This window comes from Chanos chanos, chromosome 9 (assembly GCF_902362185.1).
Source record: "Chanos chanos chromosome 9, fChaCha1.1, whole genome shotgun sequence".
Taxonomy (NCBI): Eukaryota; Metazoa; Chordata; class Actinopteri; order Gonorynchiformes; family Chanidae; genus Chanos; species Chanos chanos.
The window spans coordinates 42,691,686-42,709,202 of record NC_044503.1 but is presented as its reverse complement, the minus strand read 5'-3'; the positions used below and the strand labels follow the sequence as shown (position 1 = coordinate 42,709,202).

Here is a 17,517-nt window from a genome sequence, read left to right as displayed (position 1 = left end):
AGAAGAACTGAACTCTGAACTGCCTGTTAAAAATTCCAAGCACTTTTTAAAGAGTTTTGAACAGCATCATTTACATGTGGAGTTGTAAATGAAATACCAGTGGTGCTGTGTATCTAATAGAGTTATATTACAGTTGCTTAGTGGCTTAGTAACAAAACAATCAAAATGCATTTTGGAACACAGGCCTAAATATAAGTGTTGATTCAATACGATATATATTTGCTGTAAAGATATGTGTATAGGTGTCCTGAACAGATCACATGTTGTACCTGTACTACATTTCCCATCATTCCATTTGTCATGTGACAGTCCATCCAGAAGTTTGCGGAGCTTTTTTGGGATTGTTGAGGCCTAAAATGCCTGATTTCATGGCAGCTTTTCTAAAAAATTGCGATGCATGTTGCAATGCCCTTAGGCGTTTTTTTTACAATGAAATTGCGGTAGCACGTGAAAATGACAAAAATCGTGGCGATTTTTTTTCTTTTGAATTATAATTGAATCTGTCACTGGAGTCTGCCCCGCTGAAGTAGGTTGCAACAGTGCTACTTCCTGTTCGTAGCCACCGCTTATGTTTGGCCGTCTTTTATGTCGGCATTTCTACCGTGTGTAACTGCCCGATTTTCCTCGCTCCCAGATTTTCCCTGGAATTTACGTAATTTACACCAACACTACGTATTACAGCAAAATAGAATTTAGTTAAAAATCAAAGTTCTCATCACCATACACACTATACACACTATTTACAACAGATTCACATACATACAGACTGTAGCGAGTGGGCACACACACACATATTCACGCCACACACACACACACACACACACACACACACACACACACACACACATATATATATATGCCACGCACACACACACACACACACACACGCACACACACACATATACACGCCACACACACAAACGCCACACACACACACACACACACACACACACACACATATATATATATATACGCCACGCACACGCACACACACACACACACACGCACACACACACATATACACACCACACAATCTCACACACTAGGAACTGAACATAGGTCTCTGTTCTGTGGGGAACTGAACACAGGCCTCTGTTCTGTGTTGATCTGAACACAATGCTCTGGTCTGTGGTGAACTGAACACAAGTCTCTGGTCTGTGGGGAACTGAACACAGATCTCTGTTCTTTGGGGAACTAAACACATGGTTTTTGGGAGATAAAGTTAAAAGCAGAGAAGGGACATTCAGACAGGAGAATTTCACACTGACTGTTTGACCAGAGACAACTCTGTCATTTTATTTTTGTCTTTATTTTTCCTGTGTGACTCTTATCTGAGCGTGAATCTCTCCTGTGTTTATATTTGTCATATCCATGGTCATTCATGACTGTGTTACTTCATTAGTCTTGTTCAGGCAGAGTTTGTCTGTAAGGTCTCTTTCTCCTCAACATTTTCCTTTTTCAGATGATAAAATTTCAGTTTATGTAACGACAGTAGGATATCAGTTACTATGACAACAGTAAAAATTCAGCTAATATGTCAGTCTGCAGCAATTATAAAAGACAGTAACAGACAAACTAACACAAAAACTCTACATCCAGGAATGAGTGAAATGACATTTTATGATTTAACTAAAACTGAAGAAGCTGTAAAAAGCTTTTCTCTAGATTTTTATTTTTATTTTTAGTACCGAACATTGTTTTTAGACATGTGTGTTGTATGTTGTGATGTGTATGATATTGTGTGTGTGTGTTGTGTTTTCTGATATGTGTGACATTGTGACATGTATGTTGTGTATTGTGATATATTACATTACACAACATTACATTTATTTAGCAGATGCTGTTATCCACAGTGGGGAAACAATTCAAACTCCAGTATAGTGAGAGACCTATGAGTAAACACTGAGTACTACATCTGTTCAATAGGGCAAAGTGCAAGCAATAAGTGTGAGTTTTCATTTCAAGACAAAGAGCAGGAGATTAGGTAGAGAAGAACACAGTAGGTGTGAGTTAAGTACGTTAGGGTGTTAGAGGTGTTAGGTGTTAGGGGAGGAGGTGTTCTCAGACATGTGTGACATTGTGATGTGTGTGACATTGTGAGGTGTGTGTTATGTTTTCTGATGCATGTGACATTGTGACTTGTGTTTGACGTTGTGACACACATGTTGTAGATTGTAATATGATTTGTGTTGTGTTTTCTGATGTGTGTGATATTGTGGCGTGTGTGTGTGTTGTGTTGTCTGATGTGTTTGAAATTATGATGTGTGTGACTTTTGTACAGAAAAGTTAGTGTAAGTTAGTGTCTCTGATCACCTCATATCAGCCTGTGTTTGAGTCTTTTTCATCATTAACTTTTTCTGACCATAGACCTGCTGTTGTGTGGATGTTTTCTCAGTGCTGGACTCTTCTCCATACGCCTGTGACGTTACTAAGTGTGAAAAACATGAGCAGTGTTGTTATTCTTGGTTTAAACCACAGCTCTGACTGCCAACGGTTATTCACACCTCACTATTAACTCTCCTCATGCAACTATGTGCCATTCAAACTCTCTTAAAACTCTTGTCATGCATAACAGACAGAAACATCGTGTTAAATGTGTAATACTTTTATTATTGTGTAATTGAGCTTTGGGTGCTAACGGTTTTTCACTGCTCACTGTTAACACTCTTAACATGGCTATGTACCAATCAAACCCTCTTAAAACTCTTGTCATGCATGACAGACAGAAACATTGTGTTGTTTTTGTCCACATCATAATCTTTATTAGTGTTATTAACCATTTTTCACTAGTTACACTGGTTTTACTGGATTAACTGGATTTTTGTACTCAGACATAAACCACAGCTAAAGGAATAACAACTCTATGCAATATAATGAAAAAAGGAACAGGGCTCAGTTTTGAAATGCTTGAAGAAAAACACTTATTAGAAACACAGGACTTCTATCAGTATCTGCAGGTACAACGTTCTGTCAGTGTGAGGGTGAGAAAGGTAACAGAGACAAGTGCATGTCTAACCCTGTTTAGAAAAGCATATAATTCAGATACTGGCAGTAGAATCATTTCATGCATGTACAAGGGTCTGTCCAATCTTAAAACACATTTGACTTCACATGTTAAATCAAACTGGCTGAGGGGAGGAGGGATAATTATATCTGAGGAAGGATGGACAACAAAATGGAGATATGAGTGGAGGTGTACTTGTTCACAGAGATGGAGGGAGTTTGGATGGAAAAACCTGATAAGGTATTTTATTTTTACACTCTCAGAAATCCCACTATGATAAGAACCACCCTGTATGATGGAGAAACTGTGAAAACCAAAACGCAAAGCATTACCGTATTTTCTGGGATTGTCCCGTTGTCAGAGATTACTGGAGAGGGAGACTTAGACTTAGACTTATTGTCCATTCAGCATGAATATACAGCTGTCCATTCAGCATGAATATACAGCTGTCCAATCAGCATGAATATTCAGCTGACTTAGACTTAAACTGTTTTTATTGTCATTTCCACACATGCATGACTCATACATACAGGGGAACGAGATTGCGTTACACAAGGACCACAGTGCCACATAAAACAATTAACAAATAAATACCACATAAAACAATAAAGAACGCACAACAAGTACTTAGGTGATTCTGTATTCCATAACATAGAAAAATTTAAACTGAAAATTACATCCTCCACTAACAACATTAACTGTGTTTACTTGATAATCTACATTATAGCTGATTTGAACAAATTTCAGACAGATTTCAGACTTACATAACAGTTTATCAACACTCTGATGTCAGTGTTCTTGCGTTAAAAAAGCATGTTCCCATATTGTCATTTCTAACGACTTTGCACAGTAACAATGTTATGTGAAGAGCAGTTTACCAGTCAGACAATGGCAGGGTGAACTCAGGAAGGGGCTGTCCTGCTAGATTACACTGCAGCTGTAAATCTGCAGTGGACTGTGAACTGAGTGTGTAGAGGAGTCTACTGACTGAGACAAACACTCTGGATGGATGTGGACATGACACAGTACCTGCTAATGTCCTCACTTTTCTTTTAACGGTAAGAAGAATAATGTTTACGTTACATTAGGCTATTACATTACGGATATGTTTTATTTATGCAAAAATAATCTGGTGATAAACACACATTTGTAGTAACGTGACATTCCAGCGTGTTTTGCTTTTACATAATTGGGAATATGCTTGTGTTTTCCATGCAGTTTAGGGGCAATTGTTACGAAGAGAATCATATCTAGTAAAAATAACTGTAACCTTCCAGTATCAATGTGACAAATGCAATCAGTGATTGAATTATTAGCTATGACAGCACATTTGATGAGACTAATTTTATTTTCAGTGGTCACACTTCAAACACTAGCTATCGTTAATGTGTTTTTTCGCCCTCTAAAATGTAGTCTCATTCTGCTCCCTCTGCGTTTGTTTCCACCCCTGCGTTCTCTGTGGGAGTGTACTTGTTACCGGCCCCAGACCTAGGGGATATCTGGACCGGCAGCAAGTGATGCACAGGCTGGATAACACTGTGAATCAATGAAGAGACATGACATTCTTTAGTGTCTAACTGTAGCCAGCGGCATTTTATTTTTGAACTGCGCGGGCTTAGAGCTTGAAGCTATGTCTCCCTAGCTGACCCACAGGAGTGCGGAACGCCACCTACTGTCTGGATGATATCACAATTAGAATAGCTCCAATTATCACAAAAAATTAGGGGGGTATCTGTTATTAAATGAAACTATGAATAGAGTCAATTTCTCAATCCTCTACATACTTCCTGTTGGCAGTGTGGTCTGTGTGGGGGAAGGCCTGTGGTTGTCATTGCTGGGGGGGGGCAGGCGGCTCGATCAAGTGAAGTACAGGTCAATGGTAGGGCTTGTCCCTGACCAGAATCTCTGTTGAACGATCATGGTTATCTGCTCCAGGATATGTCTCTGAGTGACGAGCAGGCCAGAGTGCTCCAGGGAGCTGATGGTCCGTGATCATGACGATGCTCCTGGTTGTGAGGTTATCATCATCACTTGTCCATTTCTGTCATGGCTGCAGGCTGGACAGGTACCTCTGAATCAGTGGGGTTACATGTGCAAAGCAATCTGATTAAAGCACCCGTCAGATTATTATCAGATAAAGGAATAGTCCAGTTTACATGAAGTAGTACAATCCCATTCACATAGTGAAACATCTTCAGTCGAGGAGCGATAGGTATCGGTTGCCTAATTAGCCCACAGGTATATTTTGAAAAACTCGCAGGTCTTTGTTGTATTTTGCTTGTGTGTTCTGCGAGGTCTGTGATACTAAAGACGATATCTGGGTCTGCGAGGTCTGTGATACTAAAGACGATATCTGGGTCTGCGAGGTCTGTGATACTAAAGACGATATCTGGGTCTGTGAGGTCTGCGATACTAAAGACGATATCTGGGTCTGTGAGGTCTGCGATACTAAAGACGATATCTGGGTCTGCGAGGTCTGTGATACTAAAGACGATATCTGGGTCTACACACTCAAAAAACCAAAACAGTAACTGATGGTAATTTGGGGTTTTCCAACGGATTCGTCTCAGATTTGCTCCGGAGTCCTGATGAAACATCAGAATCAGAAAGTTTACCGGAGACCTCTCTGAACTTTTCACCATTTCATCACTGGTCTTCCTGCTGTCTAGGTATTTTAACATGTTTAATTCTTTTAAAACTCAGGCCAATCGTAAATATAGTCTCAGCTTCTGTCCAGAGATGACTGTTGTATCTCTTCATGCTAGTTAGTTAGCAGCCTACCATAGATTGGGTAACTTTAGAAGTTTCATGCCATGAAAAACTACATTTCACATCCAAGCCAAATTAAAATTATTGTCAAGTCTCCTCTTAACTCTGACAGAACTAATTGTCTGTGCTGTCAGTAGGAGTCAAATGAGGAAAGCTACAAAGCTAACCCTGACGTGTACTGCATTAGCAGGCAAACTTATAACTTGCTGTATGTGAAAAAAACAGCTCTAGGCAGAGTTTTGGTCATGGAGGACAGGCATATAACCTATTTGATAAGCTGTTTGATCACTGTAGGAAAATTCTTTATTCATAAAGCCAGGTTTACAAAAACCCCACCAAATTCAAAAGTGAGCCTTATTTTGGGTTTCAGGTCTCAGAATGTAAGAACGCTATAGATCTACTGAATATAGTGGCCAGTTTTGATTTATTAATTTAAATTTGAATTAAATTCATTTGCTTTATTTTGTATTTTTGACTGTTTGTTTATTTATTTATTATCACTATCGTTGTTGTTATTATTATTATTATTATTATTATTATTATTATTATTATTATTGTCCTTTTATTTATTTTTACTTTAGTACTGTTGTAATGTATTGTAATCTTTGTTTTATTTTTACTTTCTCAACATTATTATATCAAGGCATTTATCTTCCTCTGCTAAGCTATTTGTATTTTGTTATAATGTTACTGCGTTCAGTTTCCATAATGCTGTATATTTGAATAAATCTGAAAAAATAATAATTAAAAAAAATCCTCCTGAGAGAAGTCATATGAAGTGACCAGTGAAATAGCAGAGAAAATATCACAAATGGCCACTAGGTGGAGCAGCTCTAATACACTGTTACTTCCCTTGTCCCTTCCTTGTTAAACTTGAAAGAGATTTTAATCAGCATGCACTGTGGGTCTGGAGTTCTGCTTGGGTGTTGTGTGCTTGGTTAGGTTGGGTCTTGTTCTGTTTCCTTTAGTTAAAAATGTCGTTTAATACAAATTATAGATACGATCATGTTGCAATATACCAATGTGAATATTATCAATGGATTCAATGAAATCATATGCAAACAATGAAATAGATCAGCAATAATAATTACAATATTACATGATAACCAAAAAGAAATGAAAAAGATCAGTAAAAATCAGATCTACCGAAATTAAACCAAGGCTGAAGTGTCAGTCAGTCAGTGATGAATAGCCTACTCAGCTCAATATCCTGAACATCAGTAATTAAGGGACCAGATGTTGCTAACCACATGGAAGCTACCCATCTTCATTTTGGCCTTGGTCACAGCGGTCATATTATCAGAGTTGCAAATCTGGAAACTCTGCCTGACAACGGCTCATCAGTGTAACCCGACAGTGTGACCTGTGCTGATCGTTAAACAGTATTCTGTGATTCTGTCACTTCCCCAACTGATTCTGTCACATCCCCTCACAGTGGAGTTCCACTTTTGACTTTCCCAACCCATGGCGACACTAGCCAAGGTCAGGTGGCTGGCTGGCTGGAGCTGCTTCAGAACACCAGCTTCATGCCTGAGTGCCACACTGCAGTGGCCTGTCCCCCCGTCCCTGTGATAGCAGCTCCAGCCATCACTGTGACCAGGGCAAGGAGAAGGAAAGGGGAGGTTATGCAGGAACATTTTTTTAAGTTTTAAACAGCCATAACTGTTTACATGGCATCCATTTTATGTGTGGTCATGCCTCTGTGTCTCAAACAGTGTCAGTATATACAGTATATACACATATCATTATTGTTCTGTTTATGATGTGATTGATTCTTACTAGTGTCTGTGATGCATTAGAGTCTAGTTAGCATGTGTGTGTGCTCAGCCAATGTATGCGATTATATTTTTATGATACTTGTATCATATGGAGCCAATGGAAAGGTCTCTGTGGTATGTAGTTACCATGGGTGAATCTGATTATAAGCTGGGCTTAGTTTGATGTGGGACTGAAAGCTCCCATCCTGTTGTGAACTCAGTGAATGAAGCTTCAGTTCTGGTCTCATTATTCAGTCATTCACTACAGTATATTTGATTAACAATACAAGATATCCACCATGAACTTCTCAAACAGATTGAACAATTGCGATTGCTGCTGTATGGGTCAGTCTCAAGAATGTTCGGTTTCATGTACCAGTATCTGTGTGCTGCCCATCTGTTTGAATTCACCTCTTTTTTCAGTGTCCTGATTGAAGTTTCATCCAGTTAATTATTACCTTAGTTGCATTTGCTGTGTCTGTAAATACATTTCTAACTCCAGTATGAACCAGCGTATACCTTCATCATCTGGCAAAACACACTAGAGACACTGACCAAGGGCAGTGTATTATGATAGCTGATCAGGAATGGGAGATCACATCATGTGATCAGGTAACCCTCAGCCACAGTCAACCACAGAAGGGAAGTGGGCTTAGGGTATCCCTGATGTGCTTAATGGGGATGGAGGTAGACCACCATCACATCTTCCCAGGAATTTCAGTTCTCTTTGCTCTGATATTTTTGTAACTGTATTCTTACAGTTAACTGAGGAAAGACTAATGCTGTAATGTAACCTTCAAATGCTTTTAAAAACAACAGTGTTTGTCCAGAGACTGAAGACTGAATTTTTGGAAAGGTAGGTAACTACAGTAAGAATGCCACCTAAAACTCTCGTGCATCCTAAAAATCCACAGTTAAATTAATCACCGGGAAAGCCGGTAAACTGTACAAGCCCTCCCACTGAATTACACTCCGACCATGCTGCCAGCAATGTATTCATTTATTTCTTCATTCGCTTTTTACATCTATGTTGTTATAATTTATTCCATGATTAAAGAGCACACGTTTAACAACAAATGAAAGGATGATACCATTTAAACAATTTAAAACTTTTAAACAGCACATCCCTTTTTGTATAGCTGAAAGAAAAACCCAGCCATAATGTGTTATTTGTTACAGGGAGGCACACAGATAATTATCACATAGGATGAACTCCTTTTATGATACATGGATGTTGCATTTTTGTAATAAGATACAACATTCACTACATACAGTGGAAAAAAGCTTAGCCAGACATTCTGCTGCCTACTTGTCTTGCCATATTCAGACCTTACTTCACTCTTTACGTTCCAATTTCTGTACCATGACATTGTGTTAAAATACAACATAAAATTAAACTTATACATCTATTTTTTTGTGAAGCATAGTTTGGTATCAATGCACAGATAGTGAACAAAACAATGGGAACACAGCAAGGTTTGACAAGCGAAGGGTTCTGGTGGTTCAGCCACTTTATTATGTGGATTTTCCTTAGCAGTTTGGTTGACAATGTAAATTAGGGGGGGGGGGGGGGTCAGAAAGGGCTGTCAAATCAGTGAATACATATCATTTAAGAGAGAGAACCACTGAGCTTATTCTGGTTCGATGGATCTTTAGGAAACACAAATAAGGTACAGAGATCTGAAATTAATATGTGGGACACCCAATCTTATGCATTCACTATCTTCAAAAGAAAGTTGCACATCAATCTAGATTCCTTTTCCTTTGTCATGGAAAAACAACCACAAGGTTGGAGGGATATTTCTTTGACAAATACCCAAAAAGGTATTAAATATTCGAAAGGCTGTAAAGGAGTCATACTTCAGTAAACCAAAGTATGTACAAAAGAAAACAAAATAACAGAAAAGAGGACAAACTCAGCTCTCACATTTCAAGCACAGACATTTATACAGAGATTGTAAACAGGCATCGCTTGCATGTGATTGGTGATTTGCAAAACAGAGAACAACAGGGATTTCTTCTTCTAGGGTTACAAAGGTTGTTTTCTCTACACTTACACATTGCGAACAAGAACATCACTTTGGGTGGAGACTGAGACGGCCCTCAGCATCCACGGCAATGCCCTGTGCAGTCAGACACCTTATGGAATGTTCATAGCCTGGGAAGCTTGGGCCTGTTCCTAGGGCCTGTCGCTAAGCCCCTCAGTAGATAAGCGAGAGAGAATCATAAACTTAACAGACAAAAGGTTCTTGTTAACTGCTGGCCTACACAGAGTAAGATTATGTACATGATACAGTATGAAAATGGGTATCGCTGACTGTGGCACAATTTCTGCCCCTACACCTTAAAGAGGGAAATGTTGAAAAACCAGCCAAAAACAAGAGCATTATGTAGCTTAAAGACTTTAAGTCAAATCTGAAGAAAAGAATATTCTTTCATTCAGATAAGGGGCGGATACAGATAGTCACTATGGTGACAATTTCAAGTGACTCTAAATCAGTAAGGTTTTAAAACAAATCGGTGAATAAGTAAAACTTGAAATTAATGGATGGAGTTCAGAAACAAGCTTAATTATTTGATTTCAAGAATATGCATTAGTACAGGATATTTTACACACAAGAACTGATCAACAACAACTCTGAAGAAACAATTTTCAGTCAGTTGAAATGCATTTGGAAGTTTTACTGACAATAGTAGCATATCGCTCTCGTAGCATTATTCATAGTATACGTAATCATATATTATTAGAGTTCAAGCACTGAAGAATCCTCACTTTGAAATGACCGAAGTTTGACACAGTTACCTAATTTACGATGGTGGATGAACAAACTGCATGTGTTCTCATCCATACTCGATGAAACTGTTATTGCAACTCTTCCAAAGCAGATTCTCTTGTGAAACTGTTCCATTCATCCGGGATATTTCCACGGTCTTTGAATTTATATCCATACTTTTGCTCCCATTCTGGCTGAAACTTACAGATGAACCATTTCCAGTAGCGCTGCTCACTGCCATCTGCAGTAATGCTCCATGTATCGTATGGGTCTCCAGCATCCCTGTATGTCTTGAAGGGGATCCATTTATCCTTCTTACGAGCAAAGAATTTTGCATCACTGTTAACTGATGTGGTACAAAAATCTACAGAAAAATGGTCTGTGTTATGATAATGGTAGCCAGCCAGAGCCTCACAGCGATGAAACCTAACGCTGTGTCTTTTATCATGGTTGGGGATGGTGTTTGTGCAGATGGCTTTGCAGAAAGGACACTGGGCCCAACATCCCTCGACCTGCTGAAAAAGAATTTTGGTAGGTTTCTCTCTCAATGCCTCCACATCCATCTTTTCGTCCTTAACCATCTCTTCCAGGGATTTGGCCATCATTTCTTTAAAGAACTGCCAGTCTTTGATGTCTTCATTTTCAATGCAATGCAATTCATTTCTCATTATTGTAATGAGATGCCCCACATTTCTACAGAACAAGTCAAGCCACATGCTTGCATTGCCTGCCTTTTCATCCACTTCTGTAGTTACATCTGTGCTTGCTGTTAATAACTGATTTTTCATGGTCTCCAGGCTCTCCTGATGGATTGTGCCCAGTTTTTTGGTATCACAACAAAATTCATCTACCTTTTCCTGGATAAATCTTTCAAAGTATCTCTTTGGGTAATCAATATACTCCTCATACATGCTGAAGTCCTCCTGAGTTGCCAGATGTTTTAGTATATGATTTTCAAGATTTGATCGGTTGCCACTGAGAGCTTGGTTGTTGAGCTTCAACTCATCTGCTATCTGCTGACTGAGTTTCTCATTTGCTGCCTTCAGAACCTCTGGTGTGATGTGGTCACACAGAAAATCAACAAATATTTTCACAGAGCTGGCTCCTTTGCAGTAGTTTTTGAAAGATTGGAAATATTTGTCTCTTTGACTTTGCAGATATGTTAGTGGATCATTTGCAGTCTTGAATTCCTCATGCATCTTCTGAAATCTTGAAACATTTTTGAGACAAAGATAGACCGACAAGTCCACCCTAAATTCTTGGGTGAATTTATGAGCATCTGGTTTGTCCTCAAATGCAAGAATGTCCTTTTCAATATTTGATAAAATTTCATAAATGAAGTTCTGATCAAAATCCTTCTTGTCATTTTCTTTGGCAGTGATGTATTTGTTGACTGCATGAATAATATCATTTTTGAGAACCTCTACATCATGTCCTCTGCCACGCATCCAATCCAATGTCCTTTGAAAGACATTTTGCTGAATGTGTTTTTTTGGATCAAACTTAAACAATCCTTTTTTAATTTTGTCTTGGATGCCTGGTTGTTTACGGAACTGGCTTAGGAGGACTGATTCCACTGCAGCTTTCACATTCAGTGGCTCCTCAGGGGGTTGTGATTTCAACACCTCAGCTGTCCAGTTACTCCAGAGATCATCAAACTTCTTCGTCACCTGCTTATCTGTCAGTTGCTGTGTTTTAAGTTTAGATGCTAGACTTTTGCTCTGCTGAGTCAGCTCATTTGTGTATTGGGTTTTCCTCTTGTCCAGCTCTGACCTGTTTTGCTTGGAGGTGAGTAATTCCTTACATTTTTTCAGAGTCCCATCAATGAGCTCACTCTTCAGGCTTTCAAAACGCTTGTCAATATTTGTCTTCCACTTTATGAGGGTCTCTTTGTTTTTGTCTTCTTTGAAATACTTCTCTATCTCAGTCTTGAGAGGTTCATAGACTTTGTCATACTTTTTCATCAGATCTGCAAAAGTCACATTCTGAATTAAGTTGCTAGCGATCTGATTCTCCAGTTTTGTCTGAAGGCTCAGGGAAAATTTCCTCAGGTGCCATGACCAATCTCCATACTTACTTTCCAAAGAGCTGTACACCATCATTTCAACTGTGTTTTTGAAGCTGAACACAAAGTTCTCTTGCAGTAGTGCAGTCCAAAGGTCAGAAACTCTATATTTGAATTCTGACAGTGAGGAAAATTTACATTTCTCCTGCCATGATGCAGCTGTTAGGAGCTTGATCTTCAGTTCTTGAACATTCTGGCTATATGAGGGATTAGGTGGGGCCATGGGAGGGTCTCCCTGTAGAAGATTTTTGAAGTAAAAAACTTGTGTTTCAATGTCAAAGTGTATGACATCACTGAAGCAAGTGACACCATCAACATTCTCCTCTTTTGCTGCCAGTTGAGCCATGTCATCCAGTCTCTCCAGGAGACGTCTCCTCCCCTCAATGTTTTTATCTCCAGCTGATCCTTCCACAACATTCTGGTGCACAAAAATGCAACTAGGTGTGATTTTAACTTGTTTCATTCGCAAGAAGGCCTGCACACAAATCTGAAGAATGTCGTGCATCTCAGAAGGGTTCTCCCCCATGATATTGATGACTGTTGCGTCGCCAAGTCCGATGATGAAAGTGGCAAGCTCGTTGTCATGGCTCAGCGATATCTTTGTACTGAGTTCTGGAGATCTGAGTCCCTCTGTGTCCACAATGAGGACAAAGTCATATCCGAGGTCATTTCTAATGCTGGAGTCCACTTCTACTAGCTGCATAAAGGCTCCGCGTGTACATCTTCCAGCGCTCACAGCAAACTGAAGACCGAACATGGTGTTCAGCAGTGTGGATTTCCCAGAGCTTTGAAGCCCCAAAATGGACAGAACAAACACCTTTTTGTCTCCAAGGGTTTTGATGAGCTCATCCAGGACAGCGTTAATCCATGTTAAAGGCACATGGGCAGCATCCCCATCCATTATTTCTAGTGGATACCCAGAGAGCAGCATTGTCACCCCTATTTTTGGCAGTGTGGCATATTGTTTAGTATTTTTCTTGGCTTGTGTGCACATCTGAATGGCCTCATAGAGTTGACTGACCTCTCTCATAATATGCTGAAGTCCAACTGTAGTAGCGGCCATTTTGTCTGTTATTCTGTCCAGCTTGGTTTGCAGAGATTGTACAAGAGATGCTTTTTCTTTATCTTTGGATACATTTTTCATTTTTCTCCAAGTTGAGTTATAGTCCTCTTCAAGCAATACAAGCTCATCAGTGGTGAGATCATCTAGGAGGATCCTAAGCCACTGCAGCATGTACAGACGTGTGCCTTCAAACTGAGCAGGCGTTGTCAAGCATTCCAGGAATGATCTCATGAAGTCATTGAGAGGAGTGGCTTCACGAAGTTGTTCCTTACGGATCTTGGTCATCTGAGCTGAGATTTTACTCTGCTGCTGTTCGATACTTTCCTTTTCTCTGACTTGCAGTCGATACTGCTCTTTGTTCTTGTTGCACCAGTCATGCCACAGTTTACCTTGCAGTGGTAAAATCCTCTCCTTCAGGGTGGATACATCCTTCACATCTTTCAGAAGGCACATTAATGTCTGGGCCTTTTCGTACCCATCCTTGCATGATGGCTTATCCTCGTCGACTATGAACTGCAGTTTCCTTGCCTCTTCACAGCACCTTTCAATTGTTGCAGTCTGTTTATATTTACTGATGCACTGTTTGATGCTTGAAATCAGTTCCTCTGTAAATTTAGCCTGATTCCTGTTCTTTGCAGCTAGCCTCACCTTTGTGGGGTTTTTTGACGGCTGAATATTATCCTTACCTGAGAACAAGCAGATCAAGGGGACAGAGGACTTGGACAGTTTATGGGAGACCTCTTTGGCGGTTTCACTCAGAGGGTGCTCTGAAAGTAGAAGCACATTGACCGTACTTACTGCTTGAAGAAACTCGAGTTGTTTTGGGTGTTCTGCTGCATCACCATGAAGGTTCAGAAAGGCCACACAGTCATCAAATACGTCGTCTTCCTTCCCTCCAGGACAGTACCATGCAGTCTCCACAACTCCATTCATGAGCAGGCTGTCTGGAGTGCTGCCTTTGCAATGACGGTGGAAGAACACACTGTGCTTCTGTTCGCTAATGACACCATCCAATATCTGGGACTTGGAGTTGGAATCAGAAACTCCCAATCTAATGAAGGAAACAACTGGCACTGGTGTGTTGAACATTTGTCTGTTGTAGTATTTCCCACAGCCGCTAGATGCAGTTTGTATTTTGCTATGCCATGATTTCCTGATGTGTCGGAGTGCCCAGAGGGGGAATTCCACTTCATCTGTACAGGGGTTAGGTACCAAGAAGGGTAGGCTAAACTGACAAGCAGAGAGTTTCGTAAAAATGTACTGTCGCAAGAAATCATTGGAGCAGTGGAAAATGGCCATGTGCACATCCATTGGGTGAATTTGTGCCTGTTTGACTCTCACCACCGTGTCTGATTTATCAACAAAATCAAAGAAGTCATCATCATCATCATCTTCAGCATTTGCACCATCCTCCCCAAAATCCATGTTAGTTGCCTCAGGTTTTACAAACAGAAACCTGGCTCTGTAGTCCAATGTCATGAGTTTGTAGAGATAAAGGGAGCTCAAGTCTTTCTCTGTTTTGGGTTCTTTTACACTCAGAGATAATTTGTCTATGAGAAGAACATTAGATTTTATCATCTTTTTGGGGTAGGAGTCTTGGAGGCCCAACTTCAGAAGCAAATCCATAAAGCTTCTAGTTTTTTCACTTTTGTTATTCACTGGTGTATTCTGCTCATCGGTTGTCTGAACCTCAGTTAAAGGTGCCACTTGCTTCACTAGTATATTTTCCAACTGAGAGACAGCCACCTCGACTGTTGCACTTCCATCACTCATCTGGGTGCCGGTAATGATGGAATGTAATGCCCTCTCCAGGGACTCCCAATCATCATGGCTTTTCTCAATCACTGATTCAATGTGAGTTGAAAGCTTGTTCTTCAGTTGTGTTTGTATGAGCTGCAATCTTTCTCCCTTTTCTTTGGGTGAAATCGTGATGTCTTTGTCAGTGGAAACAGTCAAAGCTGTCTGCAACAGGTAGGCCTGAGCCCTAATGGAACACTGTTCTTTTAGAGAGGAGTATATGCTAAATGCTTTCTGCAGTTCAGACTGTAAGAATATGATTTCATTCATATCCAGAACATGATTAAATGTCTTATATTCTCTGCGGTATCCTACGACGGTGATTATGGATAGTATCAGCAGTTCAGCTTCCTTTTGATTATTTTCTGCCAAGGAATTACAAAATGAATTCAGTGAGAGGGTTACAGTGTTTGTAGCTTTTTTTTTTGCACTGCGATCCTGTTCAGAAGAACTGAAGGCGTGTCTGCTGTCCTCCAATTCCTTTTTGACACACTGCAAGATTCTGTCTAGGTCTGAGAATCCAGACACCGAAACTTGTTCATGGAAGTCTTCTTCAGTGTGGTAGGCCCAATTCACAATTGTCTTTCTGTTTGGGAAGTTCCCCAGTTCATAAAGATCAGGTTCCAACAGAGAGCGCATCAAAATTCTCAAGTCTACAGCTGGGGATCTGCTGTTAACTGTAACCACTTCAAACAGGTACTTGTGAAGTATCTCATTTGAGAGACATTCCAGAAACCAGGTTTTGTGGGATCCTGTTTTCTCATAGAGCCTGGTTTTGAAATCCAACAACTGTGTCAAGTAGGATTCACAGTCAGAGGCACTCCACCCCTTTACTGACTGAATCAGAGTTTTTGCTTTTTCCACTTCAGAAAGAATGTTCTCTCCCCACACCTCTTCCACAGTTTCTTTAGTGATATCTGCGTATGCTTCCATCAATATTCTGCCTAAATTGGACACGTCTTTGAAATCACCTCTGTGAGAAGCCATCACTATTTCCCAGACAGGAATCAGGGTTGTTCCTCTGTCAATAACACTCCAGGTTCTGTTATTAGCAACAAGATGGGATTTCCACAGCCAGTGATCATCAATCTCAGCAGGACCACCAGTTTTACTGACTGACAGCTGCACTTGACTCATCAGGTCCTCTCTGTGTTTCCCAGTGAAAGATCCTCTCAGCTGTGTGGAGGATTTTGTTGCTTTGCCTGAGATAGATAGCGCACCAAATCCAAATCCAGCACAAGAGTAAACTTTTAGAGATTCAGAAGTCAACTTTTTTACCTCTGACAGATCTTTACTTCTGAAGCCTGAGGCAGAAGCTCTCCACCAGAAAACTCCACCGAAGTGTAGAGGGCCCTGGTTAACATGGGACCCAAATCTCTCATAAAAACGTCTCACTTTGTTGGTTTGTGTTTTGCGGTCATTCGAATGCAAAATGACCTTCTCAATTTCTTTAAGGGCATTAACAGCCCCAGTGGAAAGCTTGAGTTTATCTCGCTGAAAAAATCCAGATGCAAGGGGGATGTAGTTGTACTTTGTGTGGAGGATGAAGGACTCTTCTCGTGAATTTGAACTTGTTTCCTCTGTCTCGCTAAATTGACTTTTCTCCACTCCAAAGCCAAAGCTGAAGCCTTTGAATCCAATGTTCAATGAGCAGCTAAAGCTATAGCCTAGTTTCTCCATGACTTTGTGGAAAACTGTTTCAGATTTGTGGGATGAAAATTCTTTCTGCTCGTACCTGGTATTTTGCTTTGGGCCGGTAAGTGAAAATGAATCTGGAATCTCAATGAGCTGATCTCTTTTCACCAGGAAGTCTTCAGGATTCCTGGTTTTGTAAACCCCTTCCAAAGCCAGACCCCCAGATGCATTCTTCAGAACATCCTTATCTGAAATCATCTCGGATGAGAGTGTTGAACTCTGTACAATGTCCAGCTGTTTACGCAAGATTTCTATGACATCCTTCAGAGTTTGACCGGTGTTCATCCAGCTTTCCCTCGGGACATCGAAAGCAATGCAGATCTTGTCTTCCATGTCTTTTACTTTAGCATCATTTCGATCTTTGCCCTCCTTAAACAAATTCTCAAGCTCCATCAGATTTTCCTTAACCCGCGCTATATTTTCTTTGAATAACTCCATTCTGGCCTGCTAACACTTTTCAAGTATTCTTTTATCTTCTCAAAGATGTCTGACTGGTCACACGTTTATCTTCATTTCCTAACTGCAGATGTTGTCAAGGTGTTATTCCATAATTTCCTAACATTGTTTCACCTCAAATATACAGTACCACATGT

At 40.1% G+C, this 17,517-nt stretch overlaps 1 protein-coding gene across 1 annotated transcript; it reads right to left on the bottom strand.

Annotated features, from left to right (window-relative positions):
* Positions 1-10,393: 10,393 nt before the first annotated feature.
* LOC115821829 (interferon-induced very large GTPase 1-like) lies at positions 10,394-17,362 on the bottom strand. The gene is made up of 4 exons (XM_030785615.1): positions 16,965-17,362; positions 16,508-16,582; positions 11,854-15,416; positions 10,394-11,355 (listed from the first exon to the last, which is right to left on the bottom strand). The coding sequence occupies exons 1-4, from the start codon at positions 17,360-17,362 to the stop codon at positions 10,394-10,396; spliced, it is 4,998 nt and encodes a 1,665-aa protein (XP_030641475.1).
* Between the last annotated feature and the right edge of the window lie 155 nt (positions 17,363-17,517).

What these genes read in the sequence shown, in the direction of transcription:
- LOC115821829 (XM_030785615.1), bottom strand. Translation starts at nt 17,362, where the DNA reads ATGGAGTTATTCAAAGAAAATATAGCGCGGGTTAAGGAAAATCTGATG. An exon ending in GGCCCAAAGCAAAATACCAG is followed by an intron (nt 16,583 to 16,964) that starts GTACGAGCAGAA and finishes CATGTTAACCAG; the next exon opens with GGCCCTCTACACTTCGGTGG. An exon ending in GAAGTAAAGATCTGTCAGAG is followed by an intron (nt 15,417 to 16,507) that starts GTAAAAAAGTTG and finishes GTGTTCCATTAG; the next exon opens with GGCTCAGGCCTACCTGTTGC.